This window comes from Aulostomus chinensis, chromosome 11 (assembly GCF_037954235.1).
Source record: "Aulostomus chinensis isolate RoL2024-O1b breed Wild chromosome 11, RoL_Achi_v1.0, whole genome shotgun sequence".
NCBI classification, from domain to species: Eukaryota; Metazoa; Chordata; class Actinopteri; order Syngnathiformes; family Aulostomidae; genus Aulostomus; species Aulostomus chinensis.
Window position 1 is genome coordinate 27,421,013 of NC_141330.1, and position 15,312 is coordinate 27,436,324.

Sequence of the window (15,312 nt, forward strand, 5' to 3'; positions counted from 1 at the left end):
CTCACGTCAATTAAGTCATTAGTAATTTAACTGTGATTAGAAACAAGTACCAGCAACCCAAGGGGTCCTCACAATGTGTCTTTTTTATACTTTGATACTTTGCTGCTGATTTAATCTTTGAATTTAGTTTACTGACATTTTTAAACAATGTTTTGCTCATTTCCTCGTGGCCTTGACCTTGTTCTTTGAACGATTAAAACGGACAAATTACAAAATATGCACACACCCAAAAAATAATTTGTTAAAGCAAAAAACTTTTGAAATTAAGACCACATAAAACAATGTAGAATTAATGAATAATCTTTATTCATTAAATAATATCATCATATTTTTTTTATCATTGATGTCCAAATTTGCCATTAAAAGTGTGTGAAAGGTTTCTAAACAGGTTCAGTCAAACTTCCTCCAGATGGGAATCATCCAGGTTTCCTGTTGAGCAAAATCGTTTCAATGTCAGTTCCATTCAGGGCCCAGAACATGCAGGCGCCTGCAGCCAGCTGGACTGAGTCAGATGTTAGGAGTGCACAAGAAAGTCACTGGAAGGAGAGACCAGAAATCTGTCCCCCTGTCCAACACGGCCACCGGGTGGACACCACAACAACAGCACAATGGATAATTTTTGCCTGCATCAGTGCTCCGCAATGTTCTACAAGAACAGTCTGTTGTTCTAGAGACATGCACGGTGTCTGGAACCTGCTCAAGGATGGCAGCATGTCCAGAATCTACCTGTCAGGAAGATTTGGAGTGGCACCACTACTACAGTTATCTTAGAAACTGATGGTGTTTGCTGTCGCGCAGGTAAAATCTTTGAAATTCTGGCTCCGTTGATGGGAAATCAAGCTCTCGTTAACTTCAGGAAGTCACGGCACTTTGGGTCATGATGTCATGATGGTGGCGGTGCATTAGTGGAAGGTGACCTGGCCTGTGTCTGGAGATCAGGTGTGGGGATGTCTGTGGACCCACCTGGGGGGTTTCTATGATCGTCTGTTGGTGTTCAGCTCAGCCACAAAGCGGAAGACGAGGAGGATGAGTGCCACTGTCCGCTGCCTGACAGAGCACTGGTGTCTCACATCATCCGTCAGCCTGCTTCTGCGATGGAAAAATGATGGTTTAACTTCTGGAAATAAATGTGTTCACACTTGGTGTTGTAGTTTTTCGAAGATTACATATTTGTTAATGAGAAAAGGGAACACTTACATCTCTGCTTGAAGGCGTGATGTTTGTTTTGCCTTGTTTTCATTTGTCACCTCCGCCGCTGCTCTGCGTCTGTCAGCAGGGTCACACAGAAACTCTGTGGCTGAGAACAAACTGGAGAAGAAAGTTAGGGTGGATAGTTTGCCTGGCTGAGGTCCCCGGTTGGGTTTGTTCTCGTGGGAGAGGTTGACGGCTCCACTTCTGTTGTTGTTCTTTTTTAGTTTTAGTGTTTAACTTATTTGACATCCAACATATCCGTCAACCCACCTGCAGCTTCATCCTCCCACAGATATCAAGTGATGGCTGTCATTAATGTCTTCATAATGCTGATCTAGACCGTGTTTTATCACTCATGCTCCCTTTGGCTCTCGAACCGACGGTACGTGTCCTCTCTGGGTGCTTTCTTTTGGGGGGGGGGGGGTGATAATAAGGACATATCTGAAACTGACCAGGTTCCACAATAATCCTAAGAATAAAAGTAACATAATAATAAACACAAGAATATGTGTGTGAAATTAATGATTCAATTACTGTCCCCACACCTTTGTTTGACTTCACTTCTCTTGAATGTCTTTTTGAAGATTCTAATCTTGCGATTCGGGGCTGGAGGCTGAACCTTCATCCATTATGACCAGCAGGACGTGATCGCGTCCAACAGACCGAAGGGTCTCAAAGCTGATGATGATGTCGTTGTTCTCCTTCCACATTCTTCGCCAAAACTGCCTCAACGACATTTATTTGTAGTACAAGTAAACATAAACTGTCATACCTTTGTTCACATTTTAGGGTTGTAGTTCGTTATGTACCTCTTCAACATTGGTATTTCTATAGGAGAGAATAACACGCTTTGGTATTTTGGTCGCTTGGAGGGTCGGTGGACGCGGGTCGAAATGCCGAGTCGACCCCCTCAGGGAGCCCAAACTCCCGTGTTCACCCGCGTTATTGGTGCAGTGTGAAGGGAGCTTAAATCGGTTCACTTCAGTTCACTTGTTTTTCCATGTAATCCGTCACTTCATCAAAGGCGTGATGATGATGTCAGCACAAACCTCATACATCCATCCTGCCTCGGTCACTGCTGTGTGAGAAACTGCAGATTCAACAAGTTGGGATGGAAATGAAAAATACAACAAACAACAGTCGCAAACCACAAGATGCAGAACAGGTTTTGTTTTTGGTGACAGATCGCGCAAGATCAACTGGAAAGACAAAGCTGGGAGGTTGGCTGGACCACAAAAGAGGATGTCTGTCCTTCTGTCCCTGACACTGACCGGGGGCGGTGACGTCGGGGATCGCACTCATCAGTACCACTGACGTTTTGTCTTTCAACCTCCCTCAGCTGTCTCATCGAGAGAAAATTCAACTTGAATACAAACGGGCACAAAGGAACAGCAAAGACCAGCAGAGGTGAGTGAAACGTCCCTCCCCATCTCTCTGTTCTCATCCTGGACCTCCCCTGAGGAGGACTTGGCCTTGTTTGCTGGTATGAGAAAGTAAATGTGAACATTCGTTTAAGACAACAATTTTTGTTTCGTTTAAGACAACAATTTTTGTTTCACTGCAGAAATCAGAAGACAACGAGTCTCAGAGCAGCTAGCAGAGCCTTTGTTTGAGTCTCTGTTAGACTCTTAGATCCGACTCACACCTCAAGTGAGCAGTTTGGTCATTTTTTCGTCGTCTCACCATCTTTTTCAAAAGTGTAAGCGCCCCCTGCTGGTCAGTAGTCTAGAATGCAGGTTTGGCTTCAGGTGCGACCCAGCTGTGTTCGGTCCAGCTTTTATACAGTTGGGGATTAAAATGAATGGGAAAACTTTCAACATCTCACCAACTCTGTAATAAATCGGTCTCTCTTGTGCAAATAAAACAAAGCAAACACAGCTTCTTGATGGATCATCGCTAAATATCTAAATATGAGGAGGCCCCTCATGAGCCCTCCAGAGCAGAGCAGATGTGCTGACAGAATTCTCCTGGCTGCTGGGGAGAGGAGTCGTGAACCCACTGGAAATAAGACTGACAGGCTCATTCCATTTAATCCAAATGAGCTTTCTTTCTTTCCGACAGCCAGACTTCCAGCTGTTCTTAGCTCAGTTTAGTCTGGGCCCTGAAGAATTCTCATCAAGTCTGAAGGAGGAATTCAAATTTCTCCTGAACCTGGAATACTGCCGTCAACACATATAAGCACTGAAACATGCGTGTAGGGAAGCGTTCCAGCTCACAGCTTGGCTTCGGATTTTTTGACTTACACAAAGATTTATTTCCTCGAGTGTTTCAAATCCTCTTGTCCTGCCTCACACTGAGACACAGAACCAGAGCGGAAGAATTTATTCAGGACAATTTATCCGATGAAGATGAAGAGGTGATGGGATTAAACGTTGTCAGGTAGGCCAGACTAATCATCTAGAACGCTCATCGCTCGCTCAGCTTTAAATTCGCCACCATGGGACTCCTTTCTAACGTGCAGCAAGAAAACCTGTTCTAACTGGAGTAACTGGAGTTTGCTTGGAAATTCCAAAACACAGAGCAGAGGAATGTGTTGCTGCCTTTGTTCCCCCTGAACCCTGGTGGGAGTTCTTGGAGCAGGATCAATAGATGGAGTGTAGTTCTTGTGCTTGTCAGCAACAAAGAATTAATTTGTCAGCTGTCTTGGCACCGTGTCAGGAAATGTTTGACTGCGTGACCCCGGGGCCCGGTGGGAGCCAGACATGAGCGGAGAGTATATAAATGTCCAGGGCCACAGTCGGTTTGCTGGCGGGGACTGTCACTCCCACACACACAAACACTCACTCACTAACACACACACACGAACACACACACACTAGCACAGCAGCAGCAGCAGAGGAGAGGACGGGAGGTCAACCAGCGAGGAGAGTTTTAATTTCAACGAATTCACAGGTGAGTGTGGCACACTGTCCTCTGCTTCTACGTGTTGATCTGACAACAACGAGACATCCCGTCACCGCCACGCATGCTGAGCTTTGACGGCTGACGAAGAACCTCTCCTCCATTTGATTTTTGAGGACCAGAAGCACCAGTGGTGTTTAATGATCCAGATGATATTTTGGCGGTTTGGGAGCATGCCGCAGCACCACCACCAGCGTGGAGACAAGCTCCCGCTAAATCATTATTGAAAAAATTACGGGTTTTACCGGACAGAGCTGCACTTCATGAAGGAGGTTCTGCTTGAAGTTCTGCTCTCTAGACTCTCTGCATGTGACTGGAGGATCTGAGTCTTATCTGACGAACAGAGCGCTCTGGTTGGTGGTGTTGAATCAGCGTCGCTGGACTGTCCTGTCGCCCTTTGGCGCCACTTCCAATGAGCGAGCGTGTCAAGCAGAAGACAACGTGTGGTTGCTGCGCTGGGATCTGTGGTGCTACGGCAGCGTCCCTCCGTCAATCAGGGGGCTTTGTAGCATCCAAGAGCCATTTGAACTCATCTGTGTATGCGGACCCTGAGCGAGAGTGTGTCCATACAGTGAATACACCAGTGAATACACGTCTGTGTACTAACCTTGTGCAACCTTCTGTATGTGCAAACACGCACACCAGCACTTGTGCAGTATCAGTACTTTGTGATGTGCAGTGCTACCTGAAACATAATCAACATTGTCGCACTTCTACTCTGATCTCACTGAAGCTGGTTTATCTAGAGAATCATGGTGTATTGTAGTATTTTAAGTATTTCTGTCAATCAGACGACAGCTCATGTGGCTGTTGAGTTGTTCTATCCTTACGGCTCACATTCATCGTCTTGTGATGTTTTGTGTACAAACGTGTGCACTAAACCAAGGGACTGGAGATGAAATTGGCCTCTGGCTGGAATCTTGCAGATTTCCATGTAAACAGTCATTAATATGCTTTGTCCCTTTTTTCAAATGAAAGTCAAAACAAAAAGCTGTGAAATGAATGAGTTGATGCTGCATTTCTGAATCCATGTTTGTGGTGAAGCTTGTGGGAATGTTCCTATACGATGTCTGATGCTCCTCCCATCAGATGACGCCCCCGGTGCTGCTCTCCGTCTTACTGGTCGTCTCCAGCGTCCAGGCATTCCAGTACACTGAGCTGGTGCAGTACATCGACAGCCATCAAGAGGACTATGTGGAGGTATGACGTCTTCAGAATCGTCTTCATCTTTTAGTCGCACTTCCTCGTGGGTTCACTCAATCAAAGTGCAGGAGTTTATCTTCACGCTGTTCACCACAGAGATGTTCAGGTTCACAGTGACACAAAGAACCAGGTTGTTATGAACAAAGTTCTAAATGCATTGCTAAGAGGATTTAGCGTCTGTCGACCCCAGATTGGGTTCAATATCAAACAGAAGACTTGCAACTTTAAGGACTTTTTCATTCCATTTTCTGACACAAAGTTAGAAATCTAAAAAAAATTGTAACTATGATAATAAAAGTTTGTGGACTGCAGTATGGATACATTTTACAAACTCAGACATCCTGGTTTTGCTGCATAAACAAAGTCAGACAAACAACTGATATCATTGAATAACTGAGAACTGGTGGGTGATTCATAGCTTTTGCCACCAGGGGGAGACGTAGTTCTTACATGCGAGGCAAACCAACTAAAAACACTTGATAGACTCCAAGGGTCACTGACGGGGGTCACTGACGGGGGTCACTGACGGGGGTCACTGACAGGAGTCACTGACAGGGGTCACTGACGGGGGTAGAGGGCTCAGGCATGAGTGATGGTGAGGGAAAACCAGAGCACCTGACTGATATGCAGAGAACATGCAAATATTGGGATGAGCTTTGACCTCTGACCTCACTGTTAGACAACAGTGTGTATGGCAGGAAAGACACTGAGGTCACTGTGCTCGACTGCACCAACAGTGTTACCAACATACCAGCTTTGTTTTATAACACAGTGTAAATATTCTGTGTGTGTGTGTGTGTGTGTGTGTGTGTGTGTGTGTGTGTGTGTGTGTGCGTGTGCGTGTGCGTGTGCGCGCGTCCGTGCGTGCTAGGCTCTGCGGGAGTGGGTCGCCATTGAAAGTGACTCCAGCAACGTCCTGAAGCGACCAGACTTACATCGCATGATGGAGACGGCTGCTGAGAAGCTGAGGTTGATGGGAGGGAACGTGGAGCTGGTCGACATTGGAGAACAAGAAGTCAGTGACAGAACTGGGCGGGTCCAGAGGGACATTCAGGGGCTGGCAAAAGTTGTCAATTTCGAAACCAACATTCGCATCCAAAAGCAACGATCACGAGAAGGAGCAGCTTGTGGAGCGCAGACTCAGTGGCCCGTAGTGTTGTAGGGTGACAGTGGCAAATCTTCGGTATCGTCCTCTGAAGCCGCGTACTGCACCCAGCTCTCCCTTCAGGTGAAACGCACGTCTGTGGCGGCGATGGTGGTTACGAGGTGGTGGGAGCCGATAATGTGCAAACCAGACAACGTCACTGGATGCAACAAGCTGGCACCTCATGCTTCACACTCAGGTCGTTCTGCTCCACACACAGAGTCGCTGAGTACGATGGCGACTGTCGGCAGTGAGTGCCGGTACTCGCAGGTTCACCACGAGCTGCTGTATCTAGTATCCCTGCAGTACTTCTTCATCGTGAGCTGAAACCAGCTGATTAACAGAGCGGTACAAAGTTTAAGAACAAAATGTATCCCGAGATAAGACAGAAAGCAGCCAGCTAGTTGAAGTCAAATAATCTCAACAAATACAGCGCTCGACTGCGACAAGATGCCGCTGTCATCAGCGAGGTTGATGGTTCGGCTGAATGGGTCTGTTAGAGGATGTCATAATGTTGAAGGAACACTTTCACACAAATACGCACTTCTCCTGAAAGGACAGTCAAGGACATTAAAGGAGTGAACGAGGCTCATTGGGAGAATTTATCTGCCGGCATCCACAGACAGACAGACAAGGACAGGCGTAAGAAAGAGAACAGGATGAGAAGTTAGAGGTCCCATGAATTTAAAATACATGTTCCCAGGTTTATGTTGTGTGTTCGTTAATCATCCATTGTGGACACCAGGATTCCTGCCCGCTCCACTTTTGTTTGATTAAACAACATTTGATGACTCAGGCTGCACTCAGGGGTGTGTACTGATTTAATTTGAACTGAAACGCTCCCTGAGTTTTTTATGCACCCCCCCCCCCCCCCCAAGGACTGCAGGCTCATAGATTTTTACACTGAGAAAGAAGCAGTTGAAGAATGTTTGATAAACTGTTCAGCGCGTCACACCACGCTAACAAAATCACCCGCTTCCCATAATGATCCATCTGGCCTGACTGGCAGGTCCAGAGGAGCCAGACCATTGAATCTACTTCCAACAGCAGCGCTGCACTGCTGGTGCTGCTCCAGCAGTGAAACGGGGCAGCAGATCTGCAATATGAAAGAAGCGGTGATCAGGTGTGATGTGGTTTGGCCCTGTCACGATACAGTATGATGCCTAGAAGCTTTTAAACAAAATCAATACAGTAATACAAAAATAATATAGTAATATTTTTTATTTTAGTGGCACAAAGATCCATCCCTCCATCCATCCTGTTGAGGGTGGTGGGGGTGGAGCCTCTCCCAGCAGCCTTCCCCCTGGACAGGTCACCAGTCCATGGCAGGGCCAACACATAGAGACAGACAACCATTGGCTCTCCCAGCCACGCCTACGGTCAATTTAGAGTCTGGATTAACCTGGTCCCTCTTGATGTCTTTGGACTGTGGAGGAAGCTGGAGTACCAGAGAGAACCCAGCAGGAACAGGGAGAACATGCAGACTCACCCAGAAAGACCCCGTGCTCCAGCCGGGGCTCCACCCACAACCTTCTTGCTGGGGGCCTCAATGAGGACCACTGCTCCACCGGGCCTCCCTGCCACAAAAATATCCAAAGTTTTCTTCCCCAAAGTTGATGCATCCCTGCCTCAGTTTCAGCCCTTCAGACATTTTTAGATCTTGAATCAAAAACAATGACAAAGATATTTTAAGACTTTTTTAGGACCCGCAGGGACAAGTGGAAAGTCTCCACTTGGTCTGATACCATTTGGAAAGTTTGAAGCGTCCCACGAATTAATTGTCTACATTAGCAGCATGCTAATCAGAAGTAGCAATCATCCAGGGAGTTCCAGGGCTTAGTTTCTCATTCTTTGGCTTCTATTTGCCCCTGGTGGCCATTAGGTAGAATGCAGGTTAAAGGCCTTGTCTAACATTTATATATTCAGTTTATTGGCCACTTCCTGCTGCAGTGTCAACTCCTGCTGCATTCACTTGCACTCAGATATTTCTTGTGTTACTATTGTGCACATGTCACCAGGCTCCATCTTCTCCTGTATGAAATTGGACTAAAATGATCCAAAACTGGGGTGGGAAGGCATCTTTCAGGGAGGGCAGCAGCCACCAGCCAACTGTCCTCTTTATGTCATCAAAACTGCAATCATCAGTAAATCTGTTGTGTTTCAAACCGCGAGGAAGCCTGTGCTAAACAAGCTGCTTCCCTCTGAGGGACTAAACCTGACGCTTCCTCACTGACTCTCACACATCAAAGCTGCTTCCTGAACTCGCCCAACATAATAAATGTGTTTCAGACTCGGGGTCAACATCCTCCGTCTCTCTCCAGTAATTAGGAATCCCTTTATTGAACTGCACTATTTTATCTTAGCAAAGAGTAAAAACAATAACTGATGACCTTTTGACCCCCAACTATGTTGATTGCAGAAAGTGGAGCCTCTCTGCTCTGTTGGATCAGCAATGCACCTTTGATGTGCAGGAGATTGAGACTGAGGTTGTTGACTTGCTGGCTCGACTGTTGCAACATGTAAACTCAAAGAATGTGAAGCCTTGCTGCACTTTAGCAGGAAGATCCAGAGTTCATGCTGACGTCGTCGCTGTCTCCCTCTGCAGCTTCCTGACGGCCAGATGTTAGCGTTGCCTAAAGTGGTGACAGCTTGGTTCGGCAATGACCCCAACAAGCACACAGTGTGTGTCTACGGTCATGTGGATGTCCAGCCAGCAAAGTTGGAGGACGGCTGGGCCACGGATCCCTACAACCTGACTGACCTCAACGGTAACACCCCGCCTCCCGCTAGATACACATGGTAGCTGGATCTATTCAGGGCCAGTGTGACATTTCCTGAGAAAGTAATGAGACAGTCAAAGAAAATCCTATCTCATGCTAAGGAAATGAAAAACACAACAAGCCTGCCCCCCCAACCATGTTTAATTAAACTCTGTTTGGAAGGGTTTGCGTCATCCAATTCTTCTTGTCGTATTCGTGGCTGCTATACAGATTCACGTTGTCTCCAATACAGGAACCAGCATGCTTGGTGGAGTCAGGGTCAAGATGTCAAAGAGTATCGAGAGAAAACTGATGCATTTTTGAGTTCTTCGGTTTTTTCACAATTCAATTCAAGAAAAAAGACAATGTCAGAAATATTGAACATCCATCCATCCATCTTATCCTGCTCCGATCCCAGCAGCCTTCAGGTGAGAGGTGGGGTTCACCCTGGACAGGTCACCAGTCCATGGCAGGGCCAACACATAGAGACAGACAACCATTGGCTCTCCCAGCCACGCCTACGGTCAATTTAGAGTCTGGATTAACCTGGTCCCTCTTGATGTCTTTGGACTGTGGAGGAAGCTGGAGTACCAGAGAGAACCCAGCAGGAACAGGGAGAACATGGAGACTCACCCAGAAAGACCCCGTGCTGCAGCCGGGGCTCCACCCACAACCTTCTTGATGGGGGCCACCGTGAGGACCACTGCTCCACCGGGCCGCCCGATATTGAACATATAAATCATAAAGAAACACCCAAATTTAGCATCCCAAATGTGACCCTGATATGTTTGTAGCACTGGTATCAGGCTGCTGTAGAAGCAGAAGCATGTCAATCACAAGGTTTGAGAGAAGTTAAAAATACAAAACGGAGAACAATAAGCCAGAGGAAATGTGTGAAACGTTCAATACAGACATCGCAGGAGCAAGAACCCAGGTGAGCAGGCGACACCAGGCAGGTCACACAGCTGCCAGGACACCCAAGCAGGAAGTGAAGTGATCTAAAACCAGATAGGAAGTGAATATTTTCAAAATAAAGCAGGAAATGATATTATATAACCTTAGGGTAATTTTTTGAAAGAGGCCATAGCTCCATTTCCTGATCAGCAGTCAGCCCCACTGGCAGGTGACCAGTAACAGCCCACCCTTACTGGCCCAGCCTCATCTGACCAGCACATCCCTGCAGACATGGCATGTCAATGCTTGAGAATAGAAGACTGAATAACTGCAGAATAACTCAGCTCTTGTTGCACTGGTTGTAAATGTAAAATCAGTGTTTTATAGTGTCAAACAAGATCTGTGGTCATCGTTTGACTCACAGAGGAAGAGCTGGGCGCCTAACATCAGACCCCTCAGACAGTGACCCCTGTGGCGAGGCGTATTCTGATTGTTCTGATGTACACACACAAGTGTGACTCTCCTGTTGTCTTTAGGGAACCTGTATGGACGAGGAGCCTCAGACAACAAAGCTCCAGTGTTGGCTTGGATCCACGCCGTGGAGGCCTACCAGTCCCTCAGCATGGTAAGAATCCATTAGACAACGTATCCTGTGAATTAAAAAAATGTTTGGTTTCAAATTTTCTGAAAATGTTTTGATCCTTTGCCGGTCGTTTCTTGCTAATGTTTTAATTAAATTTAGTTTCAGTGAATCTACTGTAGGAGGCTTAGTTCAGCAGAGAAGCAAAAAAAATCATTAAAGTGTTCAACAACTGGTCAGAAAAAGAAGACTTTCACTCCACAGTTCCAATAAATAATGTGTTGTCCATTTGATCTTTAACCTCTAAAAGTACATTTTTGAGGGTCATGTCTTATGAAAGGAGTCTGAGCTGATATGAGGGGTCCTTGATTTCACAAAGGCGTTTGTTCTATATTTAGTCAGCTAGAAGGAAAGTGGGGAAATCTCTGCGTTAGAGAATTATTTCCAAATGGTTTTGGTCCTAAAAAACATTTGAATATGAAGGGAGAAGTAAACAACAGATGACTCAAGCGAGGCACCAGCCAAACTAATTTGCAGGAGTCGCTGTTGTTTTTGCCGAGTCACTGCGGCGGTCTGCTCCCGTCGTCCTCGATGCCTCTTTGTCTTGAGAAAACCCACAGCGAATGACACACATCAAAAGGCCTGTGCAGATGCTGGGTGCATTAAGGGAGAAGGAACTGTGTGGGTGTTAAGGAGACGAGCGCCTCACACAGCTGATGGCTCAAGGTTCTTTGGTCTGCCAGGCCTGTTAAAACACCACGACAATTTGAAAAAAATCCTCAATGTCAGTCCGAAGGCAAAAAGATTCTCTGTTATAAAAGGATCGTATTTGTCCACCAGGAGCTGCCGGTGAATGTGAAGTTTGTCATTGAAGGCATGGAAGAGACGGGCTCTAACGGCCTGGATGCCATGATTCTGGCTCAGAGGGACACTTTCTTCTCTGATGTGGATTACATCATCATCTCAGACTGCGGCTGGCTCAGCAGACGGCCCGCCCTCACCTATGGCACCCGCGGCAACTGCTACTTCTTTGCTGAGGTCTGATACACCGGTCTAAGATGAGAAGTCCGGCCAAACCATCAGGTGCTGGGTTTGACGGAGACATCTCCTCTGGTGCGTTTGCAGGTGGAAGGACCGAAGCAGGACCTACATTCTGGAGTTTATGGCGGCACCGTGATTGAACCAATGACTGACCTCATTGGGATTCTCGGTGAGTGCATTCAGACACTCCTCTAACACCCACAATATCTGTCAGGTCAAGGACTAGCAGCTCTGGTTAGACCAGCAGTGATGAAAACACCTGCCACCTGCACAGCACAGTGCCATCAAACCAGAAGCACCCAGGCTACACGCTAGGCTAGGCAACGGAGAACGAGCTAGTTAGCTAGCATCAACGGGTTTAACTCATTTTAATTGAGCCTATACCACAGTTACCTCTGCAAAAACTACGAAGCAGATTTCACCGCACATGGTGGAGGTGTGTAGAGTGAGCCGGGACAAATCTATGACTTTAGGAGAGAAAAGTCACAGCGCCACCAGGTGGCGACAGGAATTGACATGATTTTCATACCTTTAAGTTCTTCTCTTCAGAACCTTTTATGACTGAGCAAAAACTGTGACCCACCATCACCCAGCTTTGGCCTGCCATGGTTTTAATCTGCGTTCACTCTCATGTCACATGGCCCTGCAGCAGCGAGGGTGAGTGGGTGGGACAAACACAACAGTCCTCCACGCTGCTTTACTACGGAGACAGTCTTTCCGGTGTGGTGACGCTGAAAATGACACAACATGAATGCAAATAAATCAAACAGGCAACGCCTCATCTACTGGCAAAAGAATCATCAGCTTTTATCAGTGGGTTTGATGTTTGTGCACGAGATCACATGACCAGTCACACCAGATCAGAACCTCAGAACCTGATGGTGAGTTACTGGGATGTATTAAATGTCGTCCCAGTGCAGCATTAGTCTGCTCCTTAATGGAAAATCCAAATATTAGCAGCTCTAAACTGTCTCATAAAGAAGGGACATGACGCGGGCCGGACTGTCACTTTCCCCTCTGAAATTCCACCAACCTGAACACCGAATCCCTCCCACAACTGTCACGTCATCTACATTTCTCTGCAACTCCGTCCCCCAGACACACTGATCAGCCCCAGTGGTAAGATCCTGATTCCTGGGATCAGGGAGGCCGTGGCCCCCCTCTCAGATGAGGAGTGGAAGATGTACCAAGACATCCAGTTTGACCTGGAAAACTACAAGACCAAGATTGGTGTCAACCAGCTGATGTACAGCAACAAGGTGAGAGACGAGTACCCGAGCAGAAGGTCACAGTCATCAGCTAAGTGGCGAGATGGAAGCAGGAGGAAGACGTGTGTGTTTCCTGTAGGTGGACTTGCTGGCTCACAGGTGGCGCTATCCCACCGTCTCCATCCACGGCATCGAGGGAGCCTTCTCTGACCCTGGCACGAAAACCGTCATCCCTGCCAAGGTTACAGCAAAGTTCTCCATTAGACAAGTCCCGGACATGGACCCTGCCATGGTCAAGAAACAGGTAAACCAGGATCCAGAGTGAAGACCCTGCTCTCACTCATGGAGGCGACCCAGTAGCCCCCCTCTGCTTCTGTGTTCACGGCTCCAGGTCTCTGACTACCTTCACTCAGTGTTTGCCAAGAGGAAGAGTCCCAACAAGCTGAAAGTCACCATGGTGGTTGGGGCGAAGCCTTGGTTAGCCGACACTCGTCATCCTCTTTACGAGGCTGGCAAGGCTGCCGTCAAGAGAGGTATGGAACGCCCCCCCCCCCCCCCACACACACACACACACACACACCCATGTTGAATGTAAAATCTTAATCACCATAGTAACTAGAATCTGCAACTGCAGTGCAAGTATAGTTCAACAACAGAGGTGAACAGAGATAAATTGGTATCGTTTGCGTATCAGACATGTTTCAGGGAACGTGAAGGCTCCTCTGAAGGTGCTCTTCATCTACACTTCTGCTCCAACTCTGTTCTCTTACTCTCGGTCAAGCAACTGCACTGATTGATTTCAAGCCCCCAGGAAGCTTCCGACTGAGCTGTTGACCTCACGTTTGCAGCCTTGGATTCTTTGGCACATCCCCGTCTTGATTAGCACTCCAGCGTGACAGCGCCTGGCTGGGAGAGGCGTTTTACTGGGCTGCTCTTGCTGCCCCTGGCCGGTCTTTATGACTCATACATTACCTTATATTTTTATGCCTCGTCTTTGTTCTTAATCATTTCTGAAGATTGAAGGTTTTAGATCTGATTTGTTGGAGCTAACCACGCCTCTGCACCTCCTCCCACTTATCATACACACCTGACCCCCGACCTCCTCTGCAGCTCTGCGGTTCTGCAGTTCACCCTCCTTCTCCTCACGGTCCTGGGGTCCGTCGTGCCCAAAGCTACAGCTGATTCCGTGTCTGAAGCTTCCTCAAAACCCTCATCTTTAATAAATCCCTGAAAGTATTTGCTCTTTGCTAGTGAACCTGTCACATCGGTGTGTGTAGATTTAATCTCTGGATCAGATATCTGAGTTCAAACCATCACACATAAAAACATCTCCCCCTCTCTAGTTTTTGACATGGACCCTGATCTGATCCGTGAGGGTGGGACCATTCCTATCGCCAGAACCTTCCAGGACGTGACAGGGAAAAGTATCATCATGTTGCCGATCGGAGGCTTTGACGATGGGCTGCACTCCCAAAATGAGAAAATAAGCAGGTTTGACTCAGTTATTGTTTCCACGTCTCTCTGAGATGGTTGGTTTTTATCTCATTAAGATGAGCAGGAGGAGCCGTTCATTCTGAGACTGTGAGGGGAGGAGAGCAGCCCTCAGGGAGGGACCCGGTCGAAGGAGGAAGCCCCTGCAGCACAAAATACTCTGAGCCATCCAGTGGCTTCCTCTGAAATCCCCCGGCCTCTTTATTACCCCACATGTAGAGACCAGGATGAAACAGAGGTCAATCCAAAACGCTGCCACAGAAGCTAGCCAGTTATTACTTCTAAGTCATTAAAGAAAATAGGGACAATGTGTTATCAGAACAAGCTAGTAGTTCCTGTTCCCCTCCACAAATCAACAGAGGGCAGCACACCATCGCCCCTGCATAGTTTCCCCCGCGCTAACTTTCCTAACACGAGCTGGAGGCCAATCTCAGCCTAGCGGCTAGTCGGGCCCTGCAAGGCTGATGACTACATGTTGGTGCTTATCTGGATAAAATGTCAGATTTGAGGTTTAAAAACCAACATTATTGCCTCATAGGTCCTTAAAATAATGTGACCAGTCGTGGTTCAACAACAAGGGAAGAATTCTTCGCTTCTTTCATAGAATCCGGTACTTCTCAAGGGGCTGATGAAGACAGATGAGGCCACAGCAGAACATTAATAGCTTCACTCCTGTTAAAGTCACGGCAGTTACATTTCCCTGATCGAGACACACCTGTTCTACTTTACGTTTGCTCGCTATCGCCTCTTGAGTATCAAAGTGGTATTACGAGTCAAGTTGAACTTGTGCCGGCGAGCTGGTGAGGCCTTTTTGTTCGTGTGATTGTCTCCATCCTCACAGTCTTCTTCTGTTCCCCTGGCAGGTACAACTACATCGAAGGAACCAAGTTATTCATCGCC

At 47.2% G+C, this 15,312-nt stretch overlaps 1 protein-coding gene across 2 annotated transcripts in view; it reads left to right on the plus strand.

Annotated features, from left to right (window-relative positions):
- The first annotated feature begins 2,443 nt into the window (after nt 1-2,443).
- cndp1 (carnosine dipeptidase 1) overlaps nt 2,444-15,312 on the plus strand; it is a 13,674-nt gene continuing 805 nt past the window's right edge. Inside the window, exons 1-12 of one of the 2 annotated variants that reach the window (XM_086219254.1) lie at nt 2,444-2,598; nt 5,182-5,292; nt 6,167-6,310; nt 9,045-9,207; nt 10,629-10,717; nt 11,513-11,710; nt 11,798-11,882; nt 12,812-12,972; nt 13,061-13,225; nt 13,313-13,454; nt 14,265-14,412; nt 15,276-15,312. The exon at nt 15,276-15,312 is cut by the window's right edge and continues 805 nt beyond it. In XM_086219254.1, coding sequence (XP_086075380.1) covers nt 5,182-5,292; nt 6,167-6,310; nt 9,045-9,207; nt 10,629-10,717; nt 11,513-11,710; nt 11,798-11,882; nt 12,812-12,972; nt 13,061-13,225; nt 13,313-13,454; nt 14,265-14,412; nt 15,276-15,312 — 1,443 coding nt within the window. In that variant the 5' untranslated portion in view covers nt 2,444-2,598. Of the gene's footprint in view, nt 2,599-3,914; nt 4,084-5,181; nt 5,293-6,166; nt 6,311-9,044; nt 9,208-10,628; nt 10,718-11,512; nt 11,711-11,797; nt 11,883-12,811; nt 12,973-13,060; nt 13,226-13,312; nt 13,455-14,264; nt 14,413-15,275 lie in introns of those variants that run through there. The other variant, XM_086219253.1, reaches the window with a different exon arrangement.